Raw genomic sequence first — 24,370 nt, 5'->3', positions numbered from 1 at the left:
GCAGCACCGTCATTGTCCTCCCGCATCCTTGTGCATCCTCCCTCCTCCGTCGTCCCGCTGGCGGCCTCCGTCACGGGAAGACCGGAAGCGCACGTGCACGGGCGCTCACGTGCGGCGAGGTGGCAGACAGTCGCTCACGCGTTCTAAAAATAGCCTCGGCGGGGGAGGAGACTACGCCGGCGTTAAATAGAAACCGCCGAGCTATTTTTAGATCGGCGTCCCTCTGCTGCAATCTTGAACGTGACTTCCCTGTTAGAAATGAATAAATAAACCCCAACTTCTATTTCCGTCCGTGTGCATGTGCGTGAAACTTTCTCTTCTGATGAATGAATGTGCGCATGCATGGAGCAACTCAACTACTCTGTCACCATAACAACCGTTTCTTGCCTTTGGGATGATTACTCGCACTCTGATGCTTTTTGGCCTTCCGTGTGCATCCGCGCACCTTCTTTCTGTTCTTCTCTGGCTTTTTTAATTCCTGCTACCTAAGCGCACCTTTTGTCCAATCTTAATAAGGTGCTGCCCATGGGCCTGTTTTTGTCCAGTTGTCTTAATATGCTGCTCCTCGTGCGCACCTTTTTGTCCGAACTTAATCGGGTATTCCCCGAGTGCACGTTTTCTTGTCTCGTTGTCTTGATATGTTGCAACCCAAGCGTGTGTTTTGCTCGACTTAGCTAAGAATTTTACTAACCCTGTGCGGATGTTTGTCTGATCTTAATGAGGTCCTGCCTAAGTGCACATTTTTATCTGGGTGCCCGACCCGAGCACGCGTTTTTGACAAGTCTCAATATGCTGCATTTCGACTTTTGTCTTTTTTGTTTCTATGAAATCTCGTCCTCCACTTGCTGACCGAGAGATCGATGGCCAAGATTTGAAGGCAGGCATCCACTGTCGGCAAGCAAAAAAAAAAAACGCTGCATGTGAGGTATGTGAGAGAGGCTTCAATCCGAGCAATTATTATCATGAAAGTGTTTGATGTTGGCGCTCGCTCGCCGGCGCAGCTGATCACGTCGTGTTCTTTAAATTGACTTTAAAATTCGAATTGCACTCCGTTTGTCCATATTTGCTTGTCTAAAGAATGCAGAAAATCTTTCAATTCCTCGAGTCCGCTTGAACCTCCTGATGGAAAAGATTTGGTCTTCATCAGACCCGAAGGACCGAGAACTGAAAGAACTGCACGTCGTCTCCTTCAGGGTCGGAAGTCGTTTATTGTCCGACTTTTTGCCGACATTTCTTTCGTGAGCTTTCATTTTCTCCTCCTTTCTGAATCCACTTTTTTTTTTTTTTTTGAGTCTGTTTTCTTCCTGCTTGCTTTACATTCCACGTCGTCGTGCACGGCATCTTGTCTTTGCTTTAGATCTCCTGGCTTGGGCGCTCCAAATCACGCAGATTACCTGTTCCTTGGATGCCCTTTAGAGATTTTTTTTTTAAATGTCAGAATAAAAATAAGGGAGCAGCTCAGGGGAAAGACGAGTTGCATTTGAGCTCTCCATCTCGTACGTTGGCTAAATCGAACGGTCGTCGATAGCGGAACGTTATCCAAAGTTCTCAAAATCACCATCAAATTTTGAGGTTCTCGAGAGTCCCCAAAACATTTGGTCCTTTTCCGGCACGTTAATCTCGACTAAAAAGCATTTTGGATTTTACAAGCCCCGTCGGATCAAGTGGTTTGTTTTATTGGCCTCTCCTCATTGACGGCGGTTCTCGACGTACTCAGACTCCAACGACTGTCGGAACGCCAGCGCCGACATTTGACTCAAAAAGCAACGCTCGGTCATCCGTCGGTTGCGAGGTTGCTATTCTTCGGCGCAGCCCCGCCGCCACACGGGCTCCCTGGATTCCATTACCTGTGTGACATTTATATATCTCTCCAGCTTCAGGCTTCCATCTTCCATTTATCTCGGCTGACGAGCTGAATAATCCTCAGCGCTATATGAGCCGCCGCGCTCGCCGCCGGACAAACGGCATCCGGCATGTTTTCGGGAGCTACTTACCGTACGTGTCGCATGCCAGGCGGGTGGAAGTTGTTTTCGGGTTTTGAGAGGCGCCCTGTGACGGGAAATCAATGGATGGATCTCGTCCAGTTATTAACACTGGTCAGTGTTAAACGCAAGTGAGGTCAGCTACGCCTGGAAGTACAACTTTGACCCTGATGCGCGCTCTTAAACCTTAAATGTGACTTGGGGCATGCCGTCATCGTATTTAGCCGCAATTAAACCGTCAACGCGTCAACGTCGCCGACGTGTTGCGCTCGCCCACTCGACCTGTCCGTCGACGCTGAAATATGTTTTATGAAGAGCTACTTGTGATCTTCAGCTTTTGTCCTCTGGCACTCAAAACCTTCCTTGCCTTCTGCGTCTGTTTGTTTCTTTTGCCCCCCCACCCACCCACTTGTCTTTCCTTATTAATCCTCGCAAAGATTGCATTAGCATTAGATTTGCATTTTTCCCCTCTCGCTTGAATTTGATTCGAAATCCCCTTTGTCGATCTCAAAACACAAGAACATAGAAAAGGTTGGGCCGAGACATTTTTTTGCGCGTGTCGCCGCATATTTCAATACAGTCAATACGACTTGAATGCTTGAAAGGCAGAACGTTGGCCGTGACTCAGCAGGCATACATAACGTTGTATATTGAAAGTGCGCACTCGAAATGAAAAGCCTGCAGTGGCGTCGGCGTTGCCCGCGTTATTTGTTGAGTACATTTGCACAAATGATCCCTTGTAAAGCTTTCACTCCGGCTTGTAATCTGCTTCTGTTACGCAACGTCAAGCAAGCAAGGTCAGGCTCAATGTGAGCACAAAAGAAAGTACAGTACCTGGCACCGGGCGGGCGAATATTTGTCATCCGCAACTTGACTGCATGTCATAAAAAATGATGAGCTCGGTAATATGAGGCTGGCGGCGTTTTTTTTTTTTTAACGGGCTGCGCAAACGTGGCATTCAATTGGACCAAACGACACTTTCGGCTTTCATCCTAATGTGAGCGCCATCCGTTTTTAACGCATCCTTTGTGGAGGAGATGCCGCAAAACGAGGATGCAGGAGTGGGGAATTTTTATTGGGTGCTTTTGATTTCTTTATTTATTTGCTGGTTCTTCGCTACCCGGCACCTGCTCGCTGAAGCTTTACGACTTGGCAAGCTCAAGTGGTGGCACCTGGCACGGCGGCCCGCGTGTCCACATGCAGTCACTTCATTCTCGTGCTTCTTGAGTCAAATACGCCTTTGAAAATGTCCTAATGAGGAAGATTTTTTATTTATTTTTTTTATGGTTGCGTATTGTCTACTTTGCGTTTCTGGGAATATTCAATTGATTTCTTTTTGTTTGTTCGAAAAGTTATGCAACTTCCCTCGCGCCGAAGACGCTGCGGCGAGTTTAGCATGTGTCGTTTTGTGGGATTGAAATGCGATTTGAACGCTGGCAGATGGCATTGTTTATCAATTAGATAATAAATTTAGAACAATTGTTGAAAAAGTTCAAGGGTCCGCCAGAGGGTGATTCACTTTAGCGCCGTCACCGTGCGATGACCACAAGTCAAACGCTTTACGATTTATCGTCGGCCAGCTTCCTCGCAGTCGTTGTTTGAATCTGATAAAAATCTGATCAAATCTCTCGCACGAGATCATATTTGCAGGATATCTGTAAACGGTCAAAATGATGAGCCGGCGGGTTCTGGTTCGAGTCCCAGTGTGTGCAAAGATGTTATTCCGCCAGATCCGATTTGACGCCGCCACTTTTCCATGCGTGCATGGTGTGCGTGCGCATGTGTTACGCAACACGATACATACAGCAGAGTGTAAAATGAATTTCCCCTGGAGGGATTATAAGCATTCTAATAAATAAATAACATCTCTCCTTGCATGCCCGGCGCATGTGTGATCTGGTTCTCTTTGTGGCGTGCAGCACAAAACATACAACAGAACGTGAGTCCAATTAGAATGAGAATTATAAATGAGGGGAAAATGGATTCAGTAAACATGGTTGCATGACATTTCTGGGGCAGGTTTGCCTTTGAAAACACCTGCATAAGACAAAGTGTGTGTGTGTGTGGTGGGGGCGGTGTCAAATTACGACCTATCCGATTGACTAACTCACCAGCCGGTCAAATGACTAACTAGCTGACCAACTAACTGAATGAAAAAAGGACCAATAGGATAACAGACTAGCAACCAAACAAGCCAACGAGCCAATCAATTGACTAATTGGCTAATCAACTGACTAGACTAACTACTTATCCAATTAGTTAGTTAGTTGTATCCAATCAGCGACCCAAGAAACTATCTCACCACAGATCCAACCATCCACCCAGGCAAATAACCAACCAACCAACTGACATCCCCGGCAACGAAATAACCAAATAGCCAACTAACAGACCAATGACATAACCACCAAATAAACGACTTAACCAACAACAACTAACTGATTAACTGTCTTTCCGATATACTTGCTTAACTAATACGAGTAACTATTCAGTAAACGGGATAAGAAACTAGCCCTCTCACAACCCAACCAAGTACGCAGGCGACTAATTAACTAAGTAGGTAGTTTGTAGTACTAACTAACCAACCAAGTAAACTGACTGACTAATTGACCAATTAACAAAGTCATCAACTACCTACCCAACCTGTTACCTGAATGATGAATTTATTAACTCACATAATTACTTCCCTATGAATCTAACTTACCCACCAACCCACAAACTAACTAATTAACCAAACAATCAACTACCCAACCAACTAATCAATCAACTAACTAATTAACCAAGCAACTGATTGCAACAACAACAAAAAAGAACTAACAACATGTGCTCCAATTAAAGCTTTGCCGAAGGGGATTTATGCTAAGTGGCAATGATAATAAAGAGCTGTCAATCAAAACTGATTATTATTCTCTTTGACTTTTTGTATCGTCTGCCATTAGCTCATGTGTGCGTTCTCCACACATTGTCAGTATTCGCCGTCTACTTCATTGAATTGGCGGCTCCCGCATGCCTGCAGAGAGGCAGATGTTGTTAGCCGGCGAAACAAAGGCGAGTCGGCGCCGCTAACAAGCAAAGAAGAAGAAGAAAAAAAAGGTCAAATAAAAAAAAAAAAAGATTTCAAATGGAAAGAGAGAAGACTGAGGTGATAATGAGGCTGTGACATAAGTTCCGACATCTTGTGGTCGGGCAAGCATAGCGTGCACACTGGCTTCACTTTACGCACAGCGCAGGGAATATTTTAGCCCAGAAGCGCTCTCACAAAAGTTGAATGGAGTCGGCTTTTTCAAGTTCTGTTCAGGCTGCGTTCATTGGCTGCTAAAAGCAGTGATGGTGTCCACTACAAAAAAAAAAGTTCTCCATTTTGAATGAATTATTTTGATTTGTTAACATCAAAATATGGCGGCATTTTTTTTTCTTTCTTTTAATATGGACACCACCCCCCAAAGTGATTATTTGCATGCAGGACTGGAGGAGAGGACTCCCTGACATGTCACCTTGCTGTTCACAAGTGTCTTTGCTTGTATTCACTTAGTGGCAGCCTCTCATGCGGCACAAAGCTGCGGCAGGCGAGTCTGTGAACAATGCCTTTCCATGTGACCTCCACTTGTACCCTGCATCTCAAAGAAACAAGGAGGTTATATTTAGTCTTTCGTCAGCAAATGGTTTCTTAGTGTAAATTCTGTGAAATGGAACGTGTCCAATTAATTGCCGTGTAATTGCTCAACTGGGCGCGTCCAATGTGTGATGTACTCGACAACTGGATGCATCCCATGACCGTCAGCAGAGAGAAGGCGAGAGTCATTGTTTTCGTTTTCTTTCGCATTGTTGATGGAACGCAAAAGAAAGCAACAAATCCGGTAGTCTACTGCCATTCTTGTGCTTTTGTGGTGGCTTTTGCGACGCTCCAAATGTCAACGTGTTCTCCTCGCTTCTCTCCTCAGTGATGACAGTAATATCACAATTTGTCCTTTTGTCATTTCAACAGATGCAGGGAAGACTCCAACGGGTTTAATTTATGCATTGTTTTTATTTTTCTTCCCTTAAAACATTGAAAATCCTGCACGCTGCTTTTTACCTTTTCCATTTGTTTGGAATTATTGCATATGCTCCCAATTGTATGTTACTTTAATTTTTTATTTGTAATTAGTTTTTGAAAATATTATTATTTTCTTTTATTAATCATGATACTATGAAATTTCGGTAACGTTGTAGAGCAAGTGTGCGGCGTCTTCCGAAGGCGCATTTTTCGGCCGCGTGACGTCACTTCTGGCGCAATCGACCGCACGGTGGTTTCGAAATTCTAGAAAAATAATTTGCAGGCTGGGTCCTTGGTCGCCTTCAAAGGCTGTTCCTCGTGTAGCCTCGGTGGACCTCATAAACAGTGGCCAATTTTGGACACGTTTCTAAATGGGAATTTGGACATTACGCGCGGCAGTCGTGTCGCGCCGCGCCGCGCCGGAAGTGACGTCACGTTGGCTTCGGAAAACGCAGCCCGTGAAATCAGTAAACGGCCATTTCGACATCACTTTGAGGAGGACAAAATGAGGTAAGCGATGTTTGATAAGCTGAGCAACCGTTCAGGAAGTAAAGAACGTTAAGAATGTCATCAACTCTCAGTTTTATTATCATCGTCAGATTCCTGAAAGAAATGTTTTGCTTACGGTCAATACAAACGTCTCATTAGCATTCTGGTTAGCTAGCTAAATGCACCACTCACCTTAGAGCACGCCAAAGTTGTGCCACTTGTTTTAGTTTGCTTATCTTGAGCCATCATAAGACAATTCAAAATGAATAATTAAATCAGGAAATTAAATACTTGCCCAAAGAATTACATTAGAAAGAACTCTTTGAGGAAATATTTAAATAGAATAGAAAAAAAACTTACTTAATCAAATGTTTCTCATGTTAAGGTGCCCCAACAATTTACTCCAAAAAATGTAAATTAAATATAAATAATTATGATTAAGAAAAGTAAAAATGATATTTCTCACATCCCCTTGAAGCTCTTTGGGCGAATGTCCCCGTTCCACAAAGAGCCGACGGGCTGACATTAGCAGAAAGGACATTACAGTGCTAACTTTTCGTCTTCACTGTAAAATAAAGTTACTTGACAGTCAGCTGAATTGCTGCTTCGGGCCACCGCCAGCGAACTGAATTTCCTCCGTCATGTTCACATGACATGAATGGCTTATTGACAAGTTGCGGACCTCCTGGACACGTTCAATCTAAAAGTGGAGCGGTTTCAATTTGATCCACCCATAAAAAAATATAAGAAGCACAGAATAGTTGTTTTGTATCTTTTTGGTTTTTGAAATACTTAAAATGACTCAGGAATGACACACATTCACAGTTGGGTAAAAAATAAACCAGAAAATGAGAATCAGAATGCCCTTTATTGTCATACTCGGTGATTAGACAGACTAATAGCAGTGGAAAACGGCCGTTAATAAAAACTAGCCGATTAATCGCCGGGCCAATTTAATTTTTCAGTGGGGTGGTTGAGCTTATTTTTTTTTTTTGCGTCCTTTTTTTTGAGTGCATTTTATTTTGTGAAAGCATGACTGTCGATGGTATGACAAACAATGACTTCTCTGCCATGTTGTTCATTCACGCCATACCTGCATCCCTTGTCATTGTGACAATCTTGATTGTCTTTTTGAAATTCACACCGCTACAACTTCCGTCATTCTTGTCTGTCTGCGCCGAAGCTTCTGATTGCAAATCTGGGCATTAAAGGCGACCTATTTAACCGGAACGGGAGACGTGCTGGTGTCACAAAGACTGTTCTTGTTTCCAGCCGACGTGATCCTCTTAATGCCAACCGCCGCTCGGCATCATGGGAGCGTAACGTGTACCCCAGGAAGTGTTGCTCAAGTTTTTCTTTTTGTTGAAAGGCTACATGAGTGATTGGAGGTGTTCCTCAACGTGGCGGTGGTGGGGGGCGGTCATATGGATGCAAGGTCATGTGAAGGTCAAGCGGGCTGCCAAGATTCCGTCTGTATTCCTGTCGGGGAATTTGATCTGCGATTCCGATTTGCCTCTCGCAGCGTCCCACCGGCTGGCCGACGGGCAAGCTCGGAGCGTTAGTGCGCATTACGAAGAATTAGTCGGTATTTGGCAGCATTAGCCGCTTATTATTGGTGGAAATTGCACACTCGGGCAATGGCGTGTTATGTAAACAAGAAAGTGGGTGTCCTGCCACCATACGCCAGAAAAACAGGTTGCAGATTTGCTCATTTTTTCCTCTAAAAATTTTATTTAAGAGCTCCTTTTGGATCTTGTACATTTTTGGCTTTTACTTTCTTTCTTTGCTTTATGTGTTTATTGAATTTAGCATCTTTATTTTACTTTTTTATCTTTAATGTTTATGGTTGTACATTTGTGTTTATTTTTTTATTTGATTATTTTATTTAATATGGCTTTTTTTTCATTTTTGGATTTCTTTTTTTGGTTCATAAAGTTGAGTTGTTTGATTTTTTTATTTTATTTTATTTTTTTTTAATCTTTCCATTGTCAATTGTAGTTGTACTTTTACAAATGATAAATAATCCTGATCATAACATATTTTCCCAGTTGATACCCCTGTTCTGAGAATGTCCGACTCCGGAAACGTGGCAGCGTTGCGCAAGCTGTCAAGTGGACGTCGAGGTCGAGGGGTTAAGTTGCCGTTTGTGGATGAGAATTCAGATTGATGGTGGAGGTCAGATGCGATAAAAGGAAGCACAGATGCAAGACGGTCCGTGGTTCCGACTCCTCTCATCCCTCTCGGGTTTTTTGACGCCGCTCCATTATTCCCAATTTATCTTCCCGCTGCCGGCAGCTTAAATGTCATCTTGAATCTGCCGAGAGTGAGCGCGTTTCTGGCGCAAACCGCCAGCATGTGAAGACAAAGACGCGCGGCGTTATGGGAACGAATGCACCCACTGGCCACTTGATTAGGTACACCAGTACCATCAAGTTGTGATGTTACAAGTCGTCGGACCCCGTTGGCATACGTTGCACTAATTAGTGCAGAACTCACCTCAGTTCTATTGGGCAAAAATAAATTATTTTATTTTAATACCAAAAAAAAGTTTATATTTATTTTAACTTTTTATTAATTAATATATTTTCATTGTGGCTACATTTAATTGATGGAGTTCCCCACTATCTGTGCTGTAATTGTGCTGCCTACACATTTAAAACTGCTGGGTTACATGCCAGTTTAACCCAATATGAGTTAAAAAAAAATAGCCCAATTTGTGGTCGTTTTCAAGTTGTACAATCATGCAGCGCTAGTTATTGTTGGCGTAGTTGTCTGTGGGATGTGCATATGCGTGGGTGGGTGTGTGGGGGCTTGGTCTTGGGGGGCTGTCAGTCTGGTGTGTGTCTGGTGTGTGCATGTGTGATGTGTTGCAGCAGAGCTCACCGCCACGGATGGAAGCTAGAAAGCGGTGGAACAAAAACATCAGACCTACTGACAGTACCGAGAAACCTGTGAATGTGGGATTGGACGCTGCACAGAGACGGAGAGAGAGAGAAAAAAAAGAGAGAGCGCGCGCGCGACGCACAACTCCATCCTTTTCCCCACCTCTCATCTCCTCTCCCCCCTCTGCTCCCAACATCAGCCCATGCTGTCACACTTTGGACTCCACTCCTGCGCGCTCACTATGAACGTGTAGCGCTTGCTTTGCCGTCCTCTCAGCTGAGACTTTTGCGCACATGCAGTGAGTGAGTGAGTGTGAGCGAGCGGAGCGGAGGAATGGACTCGCGGCTGCTGATCGGACCCGGCATGCCCACGCCAGAGCCTCCGTGGAACGTGAGCTCCGTTGGTCCGCCGCACCGACTCATGGAGCTGGTCCCACTCGCCACGGCCGTGAGTAAAAGCAGTGACACGGGATGGCTGTTTAACAAAAAAAAAAAATTTTTTTTTTTCATTCATAAATTTACACTATCATGGAGGTGTGAATGAATGAATGAATGACTAAATCCCTCCATCTTCCCCTGCCATCATTCACAAGCATCCTGAATTCTCTTCTGGTCTTAAAGCAAAGCAAAGCAGTTGTGTTGGGTGTTGGCATGTGGCAAAAAAAAAAAAAATTTCAATCTGCGAGGACGCGCGTTTTATGACCCTCCAGCGTCGCACCGAGCTCAACTCGGTTTATTTCCATGCTGCTGTGTCACAGAAAAGCCGACTAGAAAGTGCATTTAAGCAGCAGCAGCAGGGCGGATGTTTTGCTTTGTGACTCCTAAAAGAATCAAGCCCCCCTCCCTCCTCCACACAAAACTCTAAGACCCCCCCGCTCCCATGTCTTCTCCTCCTCCTCACCCTGGAGGAAAGTCCTCTCTTTGTCAGGAAGCGAGCTGCACTACATAATCGACTCACTGAGTGAGTGCTGTCATGGTGGAAAGTTGGGATGGAAAAGCGGTTTCCCCCACGGGAGGGGGCGGGGGGGTGCACATCACATGGTATCCTCTCGGTGGATTTTCATTTTAAGGCACACCTGTGCAATTTAAGGGAACCAGTGCCACACTTGGGACCAATATTTTCGGAGGTTTATGACATGTTTAGTTCATTCTAGGTTTCTCTGGCTTTCTTCTCATATATCATTATTAAATCATTGTTTTATTGAATTAAAAAGTATTTTGATATGTTTTCTGTATTTATTTATTTTTTTACTGTGAATTGTTGATTAGCACGTCACCGCTTTTATCGAGGCAACAATGAATTTATTTTTGTCTCTTAATTGCCGCCGTCCCTTCCCTTGTGTGTTTTAAGTTTGGCTTGGTGCCTTTTAATGATGCTAAAATAACTGAATAATTGATGTCTTTTTGGGTGAAACTCGATCTCATCACAAGATAGAGGCAGAAATACGTTAAGGCGGTCTAAAAGCATAAAATGTTTTGTTTTCTGATATTCTTGGTTGAGCGCGCGGAGGATTTGGCAGTTTTATCGTCGCGCATTGACGAAATGTTAAAATCTTAGCTGAGCGCCTTTAATCATGTGACAAACATGATCAAACACCTTCGGGATGATTTATGATGTTTGTTTTTTTTTTTTTTTGTCAGTTAGGATGCGGAATTGTCACTTCTAACCATTGTTGTTTTTGAAAAATATATTCTCAAGTGATGGAGATCTTGAGCTGAAGATGATATCTCGTTTTGATTTATGATTTTTGGTCGAGTGATTCATTGTCATATGCACTAACAAGATATGATCAACTTGGTGGGTTTCTGGTTTAGCGTATTTAATGGCGCAAACAAGATAAAAACGCCTTTTGAATTTTGGATGAAACTGAAGTCTTCTCTTTAGTGGGCCTTTTTTTTTTTTTCTGACTAATTTTGTGACATTTTTGATGAGAGCGATGTCTGGCGGGATAAATGCTCTCTCTCATTTTGTTTTTGATTTATGATATTTTTGTTGAGTGATTCAAGGGTTAAACGTTTATTTCTTTTTTTTTTTTTTTTATGGTCAAGATGATTTAATGGTTCAAGCCGTTTTCATTTTGAGTCATGACATTTCGGTTTGAGTGGTTGAAGGCTTCAACAGCTTTTATTTTTGTTTGTGACATTTTTGAGTGAATCCTTCAAGTATTCAACCTCTTTTATATTGAAGTTTGACTTTTTTGCTGGAGCGATTCAAGGATTCAACAGCTGTTGTTTTGATTTCTGACATTTTTGCCAAAGGCAAAAAGCTTTTTCGGTGTTTGTCATTTTGGTCGGAATGATTCGATGATTCGACAGCGTTTGTTCTGCTCACCTCCAGATTCCCCCGAGGAATTAAAAACATGCGTAAATGTGTGTGAGCGGGAGAGACGGTGATGGAATGTGTGTGTGCGTTTGTGAATGTAGTGCTGTTAGCGGCGGATGATTAGCATTGTGCGTGCAGCAAACAAATGCCTTCCGAGTCGCCGCTCGGAAAGCATCAATGTGACGAGCGCAACGAGCGACTTGAATAATGATGTGATCACTCTTATGCGGCGACCAATCCCTTTTGGAGCATTGTGCGCCTTTTTAATTCTTAAAAAAAAAAAAAAACACCTGCTTCTTGAGCATGCCATGGGCCGGGTCCAAATGTTAATCAAGCATTTGTTTGAAAAAGATGGCCGTCTACACGATGCCCCGCTGTTGATTGATTGCTGAAGCAAAGCTAACGAGTAGCTTGTTAGCTTTGGCGACTTTGTTTGTGCGGCACAGCTGCAATCAATATCTCATTACACAGAAAGTAGAGATGCGCTGGCATCGTTTCCTTCCCGACCTCCTTCCTTCCTTTCTGGCTAACCTACTTCCATCCTTCCTTGCAGAAACTTACTTTTCGTTTCCTGCCGTCCTTTGCCTTATTTCTGGCAGCTTTTCCTTCCTTACCACTCTGCTCCCACCTCAGACATGATTTTTGTTTTATTTCATTTCTGACTTCAATTCTTCCTTCCTTCCACGTTGGCTTTTCTGCCTTGATTGCATATTTCCTTCCATTCCACCTGTTTTTGTTCATGCGCCCTTCCATCTCTCCTTCACTTAAACCTGCTTGTTAGGCACCCTTCCTTCCTTCCTGGCCTCCTTGCATCAGCCCGAGACATGCTTTTGACTTCCTTTCCTCCTGACATCATCCTTCCTTTTTTGCCTATATACTTACATCATTCCTTGACCCAAACATAATTTCCTTCATTCCTTACTTCCCTCAATCCATCATAGCTGCTTTTACACATGCATCTTTCTGTTCTTCCTTCACTCCAACCTGCTTTTTTTGCCTTCCTTCCTTAGACCCTTTCCTCCTCTGTTTGGATTTTGTCTCCTTTTTTTAATATCCACTTTCTTTGTTCTTGATTACAAGTATTTTGCCATTAGTCATGGTACCCGTAAAGGTGTTTTTAGGTCAACCCTGCATACGCTGCCCCTCAAAACTTTTTATATCCTCCATTACAAATATGGATTTGCAATAAGACAACACAAACTGCTGGAATCATTGCAGAAGCCAAGCTGCCATTACATATGAAAGTGGCCATCTAGTGACGCTTTTGCAAACAAAATCGGCGAAACAAATGGCCAATTTGAGGGCTTTGCAGGTGTGTTCTTGTTTGTGGAAATGTCTGAGAGCAATTGAAGGTTCACTTTAAAAAATATTCAGCCCTCAAAGCCTGCTCCTTTAAGCAGCATGAAATTCGGTAGGCACGTCTATCATGACTGGAACCAACAAAAAAAAGTCATGCCTGAAAAGTCACATGAACTCGGCCATTTTATGGTCATTCAGCCATTTCCAGTTGTCCTTCAAAAACTTTTTTTTTTGTTTTTGTTTCTTCTTATCTGTCAGCCTCTCTAATCAGTGAGTCGCAAACTTTAGTCCCACCTAAAAATACTTGGCTCTTCAAGTTCCTACATCAATGTAACATCACGTACAGTTAGATGATTTGAGTCAGTGATTCTTTGGCATGCCACTAGAGGGAGCCCCAATACACCGACCCACTGCTGCAGACACTAAAACTTAGCTTGCGTTACGCTGCACATTTTGCAACAAAGCCTTCACACCCGCTTTGAAGTGCTGCAGTGCCACCGTGTTTTTTCCCTGACGATATGCACTGCTTCAATTGTGATTATTAATTTATGCACGTCATATAGTGCTTGACCTTTGGCGTGTCATCACCGATACCATCAGTGCAACCATTATGACTTAACATGGGGGGAGTATTTAACAACCCATGGTTGCATCGGGGGGACTGCACACCAGCGGAAACTCCTCCTAAATGAGAGCTTTTTTTTTTTTTTTTTTTCCGACATTTGTATACGGCTCTTGTACAGGCACTCATTACATTGTGCAGCCGTAACTCGTGCGTGTGCGTGTGTGTGTATAAATAATGTAGTGTAAGTGGCTCGGCTCCTCATCTATTGCATCATTTCCAAGAACAATTGTGACCAATTTAAGATTTAAGCGTCCCGCTACGGATTGGCCGACCTTCTTTTTATTCACTTTGTCCGATTGTGTTTTGTTGTGAAACATTTCAATGACTTTTGAGACTTGCATATTTTTAATGTCAAGCAAATGCGAAGGTTGTATATGTCTGTTTGTTAAACCGTTGTCATGATCGGGTGACTCAGATTAAAAGAAAAAAAAAAATCTTCGCCATGGCAACAGTCAAGTCTGACGAGGCCCTCGCCATCATTACAACTTCCTTTTTGTCATTTGTTGTTATGCTCCGTATTTTATTACTGCTGCTAATGAAATTGGGGCACTGAGTGTTTTGTTTTGTTTTTTTTTACACAAGGGACTCTATAATAGAAAAGTGGATTTCTTCGCAATTAACTTGCTGGTATTTTTTTTGTTTTTATTTTGACAAATGTGTTTCTTTTATTTGTAGTTTTATTTTATTTATTTTATGTTTGCATGGTTTCTTAATGTTTGTTTTTATTTATTTTTTTTGTATTGACTTTTTGGGGCAAAAATGCCTCTGAAGTGAAAAGAAATATGTGCTGATGGGTTAGTACCGATACCAAGTATCAATACCAAATACCGGCATGTTACCAGCCTTGTTTGGGAAACGGTTTATAACGTTTAGTCTGAAGCCATGAAAACTGCCGCCACCTGTACTTTAATGGGCTATAGCTCCCGTTTGTGAGCACAATTAATTGTGATGCTGGAATTATGTGGTCGTAATACCATTTTTTTTTTTTTTTTTTTTTTGGGGTGCGTTTGTTTTCAGGGCGCCGTGGTGCCAAGCTACCCATTTCCAACGGTAGACGTCCCAGACCACGCCCACTACACCATCGGGGTGGTCATCCTGGTCGTGGGCATCACGGGCATTCTGGGAAACTTTCTGGTTATATACGCCTTCTGCAGGTACAGACCTTTTTTTTTTTCCCATTTCAATTTACAGTGTCTATATATCGTATGTGTGTCGGCATTTTGGTGCCGTACGTCGTGTAGACGGCGAATAGCTGACAACTGACTAACTGACGACGGCCTAATATGCTCACAGAAGCCGAAGCCTGCGGACGCCGTCCAACATCTTCATCATCAACTTGGCCGTCACCGATTTCTTCATGTGTCTGACGCAGGCGCCCATCTTCTTCCTCACCAGCATGCACAAGAGGTGGATCTTTGGCAAGAAAGGTAGCCTCGTCACGGAGGCTCGAGTCATAACGCACACGTGCATTGTTTTGCCCGCCGCTTTATCGAGCGTGATCGGCGTTAGCATCACTTTACGCCAGGCGAAGCGGCCGCGGGACGTCTGCTTCTGTCCGATTCCATCACGCCGTGTGTTGAATGTGTGCGCGTGTGCATTGTGTGTCTCTTGTGTAGGTGTGTGTGAGGGAGTTCTTGCATGTGTTGCAAATGTTTGTGTGTTGTGTCATGTGTGTGTGCCAAGTGCAAATGCATGCGTGTCTCCTGTGTGTGTGTGTGTGTGAGTACGTGTGTCTCATGTTTGTGTATATTGTGTGTAAGTACGTGTGAGACCGTGTTTCTTGTGTGTGTTTGCAAATTTGCGTTTCGTATGCCTCTTGTGTGATTGTATCTGTGGTTACTGAGTGTGTTTGTGGCGCGTGTGTGTCTCGCACGCATGTGTGTGTGCGTACGCCTTGTCTCTGTATCACTTGTGCGCGTGTGTGTGTTTGTGTTGTGTGTGTGTTCCTCGCGTGCAGGCGTGTGTGTGTGTGTGTGTGTCCCAGTGGGAGTGCAGATAGAGAGGATCCGCTGATCAAACAGTGATAGTTGGCCGCAAGCGTGTTTGCCTTCAGGAGTTGTCCCGACCTTCATGAAAACGACCGATCCCCGCCACCGCCTCATCGATGTCGACTCTCGAAAAAAAAAAAATGGTTTTATTCAGTGAAGAAAGAAAAGGCTTGGATAGAAAGCAGCACATTCCCTCGCCCCTGTTTCACAAAAGACTCAAGATGATAAAAGAGATTGTAAAAAAAACAAAAAAAACTAAACAACATGCCATTGATTCCTGTGCGCCTTTTCAGTCCTTTTTTTTTTTTTTTTCTTCATTTTTTGTGTTATTCGTGGATTGGCAACCACAATGGTGCCTCGCTACTTAAATGAGTTCCATGACCAAACTTGCGACTCAAAGCAGACATTTCTTAAATTGAAATGAATGTAAATGCCACAATGCATTCAAACCTCCTTAAAGAATATTTTTGGGATGTTGTTTAAGAAGGAAAATAGCTTTGTAAAAAAATGTACATTTACAAACATAGGACAGAATTAAATCGAATGCTTTCGAACGTCACATGACCAGACCCAGAAAACAGGTGGAAAAAAAATCATCAGAACGTCGGATTGTATTTTAAAAAACTTGAGTCGCTCACTTTTATTTATTCATTGTGTTGCGACATATATTTTCTCTGATCCAATTTCTCCGCTTCATTTTTTTTGCGGCTGAATTTTAGAATCCTTTTTGTGTGCCGCTGTTGTCCACTTTGCTGCCGCTGTCAAAGTTCTCCCCACGGCGGGTGCCCTCATGGCTTGCTCCGGTTGATGTTGTCCTTTTTATGACAGAAAAGGATCATAAAAGTAATGTTTGTTTGTTTTAGCTATTTGTGCGGTGAATGTGTGTGTACAAGAGAGTAACTCTTAACATGTTTGGTAGTTTGCTTGAGTAAGAACACACTCAAGTCCTGATGAGATCGCGATTGGCTGGTTTTGCGTGTGCGTGTGCGGTTCATCCATTTCAAGCAGGTCCGGCGTCATACATAATGGATACACTTAGCGCGATGATGAAGTCAATCAGGAGACGCGTTTGCATGCGCGTTGCGTTGAGTACGGCATGGAAAGTGAATGTTAAAACGCTGCTCTTAGTCCATCCTTTCATTTTTTGTTTTTTTTTTTCAATTCTTTCAACTGCTCATAAATCTGAGGCGCCTTCGTGTTTCTTCACATTACCCATCCCATTTGTTTTCATTCTTGTTGTCCAATTTTCTCAGTCCCAGTCTACTTGGACGCCAATCCATCCATTAAACTCAACGGGTATGAGTGCGTGCGCTTTTGGATGGAAATGGAGACGCTTCACGTGTGCTGCAAAGCGTTTGTTCCACATTCTTTTTGACAGTTCATAAAAAGTCGTTTCACTTGCGCACATGAAATTGGATTGGCTTGGCTGCGGCGAGAAAACCCACAAAAAAAGTCTCATGAAGCCATACCCGACACAACACACGCAGTCGGCCATTTTGGTTTGAGGCTCCCATTTTAGGGACGATTGGGCTATTTCCAGGTGGCCTTCAAAAACAACATGTTTTAGTTATATCATCACAATTTCTGATAACTTCTTTAATTTTGGACAAAATCTTCCCACGGTGTGAGGAAATAATGTTTTCCAGTTACTTTTCTCGTGTTTGCCTTGACACAGGCTGCGAGTTGTACGCCTTCTGCGGCGCTCTCTTCGGCATCTGCAGCATGATAACGCTGATGGTGATCGCGGTGGATCGCTACGTGGTGATCACGCGGCCGTTGGCCTCGCTGGGAGCCATGTCTCGCAGGAAAGCGCTGAGCATTGTGGCGGTGGCCTGGCTCTACTCCATGGGCTGGAGTTTGCCGCCCTTCTTCGGCTGGAGTGAGTGCAAACTTTGTGTGTGTGTCTCTCAAATGTGCCAGCCTCCTTTAGCGCGTGTCAACACGTCAGTCACAAGTGCAAAAGCAATTAGATGATATCACGCCCAGAGGGTTTACCTGACTTCACACCGCTGCTGTCTTTTTTTCCTCCTCGCGGTTGCTTGACGCTACTGGCTGCCCAACACACACGTTTCGGAAAAATTGCTCGGTTTTGTGCCGCCCCACCACCATTTTCTCTACAGATGGCACTTAAATGCAAGCACAATAAAACGGATGTTTATTAATGCTCAGAAGCACGCTGAATAATTCCCTTAATTGCGGGTAATAGAGGCAATCACACAGGCAGCTGTGTTTAGAGAGGTGGTGAGCAAAAAAAAAAAGAAAATGAACATAGTAATTTCTCGTGTATTATGCCCGAAAGCAGAAGTATACAGACAAAAAAAAAAGGGGTACCAAGGACAGCTCATTATGAATCACCAAACCTTAAATTAGTCACAGTGCTGTCTAGACGTGAATATAATGACTAAAAAGATGTCAAAAAATTACAATCTGAACACGGTAGTCCCCTGCGATGAAAGTTGTATACAGAGAGAAAGTTAGGGGACCACAGGCAGAGCTTTGGGGAACGCCAAACATGAATTTAGTCACAACTCCCTCTCGCTTGCGCACACCCTCCAAGAACTGTATAGAAATATTTGTTGTAGAGTTTGCACTGTACGTTCCAGGCGCTTACGTTCCGGAGGGTCTCATGACATCGTGCTCGTGGGACTACATGACGTTTACGCCGGCCGTGCGCTCCTACACGATGCTCCTTTTCACCTTCGTCTTCTTCATTCCGCTGTTCGTGATCATTTTCTGCTACTGCCGCATCTTCAGGGCCATTCGACACACCACCAGGTCGGTAAATCTCAATCTCTGATAAACAATATTCTCGCGTAACAAAGTGTACTTATGGACAGCATGCGAGTACTTTTCCCAGATTTGCTGCTAATGCTAAAATGCTAAACGGCGCTGATGCCGGGCAGGGCCTTTGAGAAGATCAACTGCGAGGGCACCAGGGAGTCGGCTAAAAGATTTCACAAGATGAAGAGCGAGTGGAAGATGGCCAAGATTGCGCTGATCGTTATACTGCTCTTTATCATCTCTTGGGCGCCCTACTCCTGCACGGCGCTCACCGCCTTCGCCGGGTAGGTGTGAGTGCCACGCACAACACAGTGCTTTACTGTCTTATTGATTATGTTTTTATACTATTTTTTTAAGACCATTTTGTTTTCTAATAGCAGGCTTGCAAATCACATTTCTATTATGTACAGAACGAACGACTTTTTCATTTTTTTTGCTTTTGTATTTTTTTTTTTGCTGGGCACATTAACTCATGTGTCCCTTGAGCAAAAAATCTTGCCCTCCCCTCGAATCCATCCTCACATCTTTGTCACGGCGCTTGTAATTGTTGCAGATTAATACTCAACCTCCACACATTTGTTTTTGGATTTAGGTACGCAGACCTGCTGACCCCGTACATGAACTCCGTCCCGGCAGTGATCGCCAAAGCGTCGGCCATCCACAACCCCATCATCTACGCAATCACGCACCCCAAGTACAGGTAGGACGCACGCCAAGAGGATGAGTGTCATATTATTCAACATCCAAATTTGATTCATTTAGTATTTTTCACCATCTAGTGGCTGACAGTGGAATTACACCCAAAATAAACGGGATGGAGAACAAAGTAGATAGAATGTACCAAAAAAAATCTGCACAATAGCAAGACTGTGAAACTGGAACCTAAGCTGATTTAAAAAAAAAAATTTAGATTTTATTTTATTTTATACTTATATTTGATGTCAACCGTATATTATTTTATTTATGTCATTTTCTAATATGCATATTTCCAAAGTAAAAAAAAAAAACTGTCCGGATGTGTTAGGTCTGCCATCAGCCGCTATGTGCCCTACCTGGGCACGCTGCTGTGCGTGCGCGTGCGCGACCGCTTCAGCAGCAGCAGCTTCCAGTCCACCCGCCGCTCCACGCTCACCAGCCAATCGGAGAACAACCGCCACTGCAAGCCCGCCCACTCCTCGCATTCGGACAGCGAATCAGTGAGTGGCGCTTGTGTCTTCTTCTGTATGCCCGCGTCGCCTCTCTTGCCCCCCCCACCCCCACCGCGCTTCCCCGGTAGCCAGCGCTTCGTTGACCGTCGCATTTCCCCTTCAGGCCCACTTCTCCGACATGGAGGACGACAGCTCCTTCCGAGCGCCTGTGAACCATCAGGTGTTCGGTGATGTCAAACATGCGCGACGTTCCAGCCAGAGGTTAAAGGTAAGGACTTTGAAAAAGTTAACATCATCTACTTTGTTTGCCTCCAAAAGCTTTTTGGTTGCATCGTACTTTTCGATATTGTCCGTCTGTAACCACTTTCATTGGCAGCACTGAATTCCGAAGTGTTCCGGGCAATATTTCTTGCTTAAATTCTGGCAAATACAATTTGGATGGCGCTTCACAGCGCACTTGGACAACAACCCAAAGCGAAATGCCAAAGCAGCTGCAGCGGTTTTAAAGGCAAAGAAGTGTGAAATTATGCAATGGCCAAGTCAATCACCTGACTTGAATCCAACTGAGCATGCGTTTCAAAACTGATGAGGAAAATGCCCCAAGCAACAACGTACAGGAACGGGAACTTCTGTTGCCTGCAGGCCCCGATTAGAAACGTCAACATCTATCCAACCGTTAGCCGAAACGCTTCTCCTCACGAGGGTCGCGGAGATGCTTGCGCCTATCCTGATGTCTTCGGGCTGTCGGCGGGGAACACCCTCAACGAGTTGCCAGCCAATCGCAGGGCACACGAAGACTAACCCTTTTTTTTTTTATCACTAAACTGTGATGCAGTGTTAGGTGTTGCTGAACGAATGACAACAAGTCACATTGGTTGGCCTTCCTAAAAACGGAACTAAGCTGCTCACTCAAGACAAAACGTTTTTGTAATCAACTAGGTCACGTTGCTTTTGATCGCCATCACATGTTGGAATGGCTGCTGCAGGCTTCCTTTTTCTTTGCTGACATACAAAAAGAAAAGGCTGTAGATGGACACTATTCGTAAAATTGCAACTAAAGAGCAAAAATACTTTGTTACTCCTGGCAATGTGGAGCATTTGTTAATTATTTTAGCATTTTAAAAAATATTTTTGAGTTCTGATGCTTCTGAAAAAGAAGACCATTTAAAACCGGATCATTTCTGTTATTTATTTTCCGACATTTTTGCTTCATTGACTCGCATTCAGGCTACTTTGACATTCGACGGCTGTGCCTTGGCGGAGGTCGTTTGAGTTATTTCTGATGTTCTCGCTTTGTTATCGACAACCTGTCGGCGCCGTCGCATGCTTATTTTTTCCCATGTGGAACATCCGCTTTATGGAGCATTTCCGTCTCTTCACATAATCATCTTAGACCGCTCAAAACACGCACGCACACATTGAGGCTGGGTTCCCTGAGGCCTCCATTACACCGGGTCCAAAGACTAATCCAGTAATCTGGGAGTTTCAGACTTAATCCACCGCTCGCATGTCGCCTTTCTACCCAACTCACTTATTGGAGCAAGAAGAAGACGACGACGGTGACGGTTGATGTTTTCTATCTGACCTCTCGCTTTTTTTTTTTCTGCTTCCTATTCTACCATCTGTAATATTCGAGTGCGTTCCATAATCTCTGCTCTCGGGACTTCCACTTTTATGTGATAATCCCGCCTCGCAGATGGGTTATCGTCACATATTGGAAGCCAAATCTTTTTCTTCTCTGTTTAATTTCATTGGGGTTAAGTCAAATACGTTTTTAAAATGTGTTTTTTCTTTTAATTAATTTGAAATAAAAAAGGTGATTTACATTTTTTTTAAGCATGAGTGTTTTCCAATAACCTTTGCCTGTGCCCAGAGTGTGACGGAAGCTGAGGACATCTCCATGTCGGACCTCGGCCTCCTGCCAAAGAGTCACCTTCCCGCCAGTGTAGGCTTCGAGTCACTTTACTTACTTTTCGTGTCATTTTATGTTGGACAATTAGGAAATGGTGTGATGACTTTTTTTTTTAATATTTTCTCATACCCTTCAGATGCAGGTTTGTTTAATTTTCATGATAATATGTGTCTGGCTGATAAAATAAAAATAAAAAGCGCTCAGCAGGCGGCAACTGGCCCCAGGGCCGAATGTTGGACATCCTTCATTAAGCGGCGGCTTTGTTTCTTTTCACTTCTAAGCGACTTTGACGTTTCCAATGAATAAAATTCCAACCTTTTGTCCAAATAGTCCAATCAAAAGCACGCTCCTTCATCAAATAGAAAGGAGCGACTTTGATCGATGAAAAAAGGGGCTTCTGGTTCTGCTCCCACCAAAAGGCGCTCTGTTCATCAGTGCACCCAATCAATGCGACAACCACTTCCATGTTCCCTGACACCAACACGCCCGCCACTTATCCATCCCTACATATTTGATTGTGATGGTATAACGCAAGCAAAAATATCTCAGTATCTAAATTACAACTCTAAAATTTTACTCTTTTCAAATATTTGTGTACATAATTCTTATTTTGTTGTTGTTGTTCAATCTATTTAGTTTCAAACAAAATATAAAATATTTGGTACGTTCAGAAATCTGGAGCATGTTAAGTTTATTGTAATAAATGTTTCTGTTGTCATTTTTAATAAGTCACAATGTTCCGTCATTGCTGAGCTATTGTTAGAACCAGACCCATGGGCTACTCATGTTGTCCTTGGGGCTCACTAGTACCCGCTGGCTCTGTTTTTTTTATTAACTATTATTATTGATCTATTTACGTAAAAGAGGTGTTACTAAACAACTTAAAACAAAATTAAATCATAAAGTATTTTTCACATTTAATAATAATAGTGAAAAATATGTTGTTTTTTTTCCCAGCTATGTCGAGCAGCGGAAGAATTTGGTCCGCGGCTCGTCTGCAAGCCGACGCCTGCTGTCATCGTCACGTCCATATCCAGCCCGTCCATACTGCACAGCCCACCTGGTTTCCACGGCAACCACAGTAAAAGCGTCAGCCTCGTCGCCAAGGCGTCGCTAGACATCGCCCGACTGGACGCACCGTCGGCAACGCCGTGAGCGCCATCGGGCGGACGGACGGACGGACACGTGTGTAAATGTGGATGTGTTTTTTTTTTTTTTTTTTTTTTTCTTCCTCCCCATAAAGACATGCTAAATGCTAACAGAGCTCATTTAAAGCTCCAGCATGCAGTGTTTATTGCTTTATATTGCCTTTATTAGTCCCACAATGGGGAAATTCGAGATTCGAACCCAGGCCTCCTGGGGAGACTGGGTCCTGAACACGGCGCCTTAGACCACTCGGCCATCCTGGCAGCCAAAAATTCGAGATTCAAACCCAGGCCTCCTGGGGAGACTGGGTCCGGAACGCGGCGCCTTAGACCACTCGGCCATCCTGGCAGCCACGAGATTCGAACCCAGGCCTCCTGGGGAGACTGGGTCCGGAACGCGGCGCCTTAGACCACTCGGCCATCCTGGCAGCCAACTCGGCCATCCTGAGGAATATGAGGAATCATCCAGCACAGCCTGAATGAATAGATGACTTCAATGTAGTCAGCACACAAAAGCTGTATTTTTGCACAGAACGACTACTAATAAGTAGGGCCCAGCCGATTTAATCGGCCAATATTAGCACTTTTAAAATTGGCCAAAAATCTGCAGATTTTTTTTTTTTTTTTTGCAGATTGTTGCTGTTGCTTTAACACGTTAAAACCACCCCCAAAAAAAAAATTGGCCAATAAAAAATGTAATTTTTTTTGTAAACTTTTTCTGTCCGTTGTAAAGTTCAACTTTGCCTTTCTTGTAATTTATTTGCAAAGAAAACCTTATTTCATTCATGATATATTTTTTAATTAATCAGCCAATTTAATCGGTTATCACAATTCTATTTTGGGAAATATCGGAATTGGCTTCTGCCATAAAAAATAAAAAAAAGCTGCTCTTCTTAGGCGCGTAGTTTCACGCAGTAGTTTTGCCGCAGTGGTCCGCAAATGCCGACTAAAACATGCACTATGTTAAAATGGGTCGTGATCTCTTTCTCGGATTTCAATGACATTGGCTACTGTCAGGAAAGATCGGGTTCAATGATTTCAATCGGAATGAATCACGCTTATTCGCTCTTTCCGCGATTGTCCTCTGTTTACGCGCGGTGGGTTTGTAAGAAGTCTGGACGGGACTTTATGCATTCTGCATAAAAAGTGTGCAAGCCCAGGTGCGCAAAAAAAGCAAAATGATAGCCCAACACAAATATTCATTTTTTTTTTTCCATTATTAATTATTTTGTATTAATTACTTGATTATTTAAAAAAAAAAGTTAAAGTAGAGTGTATATAAATGTGTTTATTTTTACAGTAAATCAACAAATTATTTATTGAGATGAATAAATACAAATTATGGAAAATTTTAAATGCATTCAGGAAAAATGGCTGAATTAATTGTTTGTATGCCAAACTTTGCCCACCCCGGCACTACATGGACTACACACTGACTATATACATTGTTTACATCAAGAGAGCTTTAGTCTCCATTATTTCCATCAAATTTTGTGTCCTTATATGTAGATATAAAATCCTTGTCCTGAACGTACAGAAAAGGGGGCGGGACTGTAAATGTAATGTTAAAGGATATCACAGAAGTGTACATTGTGGTCCTCCAAAGTTGCGTTTGGTTAATTCTTTGCACAAAAATGTCTCCGATGGTTGCTTTTATTTATTTTTCTAAATAAACTTGTTGCTACGTTGTCTAAGAAGACGTGCTGTGTTGGCGAGAACTGTTGTGTGTGCGTTCGAGTGTGTTGGTGTTGCCAAGTTGCGAG

At 43.3% G+C, this 24,370-nt stretch overlaps 1 protein-coding gene across 3 annotated transcripts; it reads left to right on the top strand.

The window, feature by feature from the left end:
• The first annotated feature begins 820 nt into the window (after positions 1 to 820).
• LOC148317764 (melanopsin-A-like) lies at positions 821 to 24,296 on the top strand. Of its 3 annotated transcripts, none has more exons than XM_088283967.1 (11): positions 821 to 925; positions 14,651 to 14,787; positions 14,927 to 15,060; positions 17,297 to 17,500; positions 18,225 to 18,396; positions 18,525 to 18,686; positions 18,995 to 19,102; positions 19,427 to 19,598; positions 19,714 to 19,818; positions 21,424 to 21,495; positions 22,420 to 24,296. In XM_088283967.1, exons 1-11 carry the CDS (start codon positions 824 to 826, stop codon positions 22,615 to 22,617), a joined length of 1,566 nt encoding a protein of 521 aa, XP_088140093.1. In that variant the 5' UTR covers positions 821 to 823; the 3' UTR covers positions 22,618 to 24,296. The 3 variants fall into 3 exon arrangements, with proteins under 3 accessions (XP_088140093.1, XP_088140094.1, XP_088140092.1); XM_088283968.1 differs by lacking the exon at positions 821 to 925 and adding an exon at positions 6,431 to 6,525; XM_088283966.1 differs by lacking the exon at positions 821 to 925 and adding an exon at positions 9,358 to 9,834.
• The last annotated feature ends 74 nt before the right edge of the window (positions 24,297 to 24,370 follow it).

This window comes from Idiotropiscis lumnitzeri, chromosome 20 (genome assembly GCF_059441095.1).
Source record: "Idiotropiscis lumnitzeri isolate Australia: NSW breed Sydney's pygmy pipehorse chromosome 20, RoL_Ilum_1.0, whole genome shotgun sequence".
NCBI classification, from domain to species: domain Eukaryota; kingdom Metazoa; phylum Chordata; class Actinopteri; order Syngnathiformes; family Syngnathidae; genus Idiotropiscis; species Idiotropiscis lumnitzeri.
This window is presented reverse-complemented; position numbering and strand designations above follow the sequence as displayed.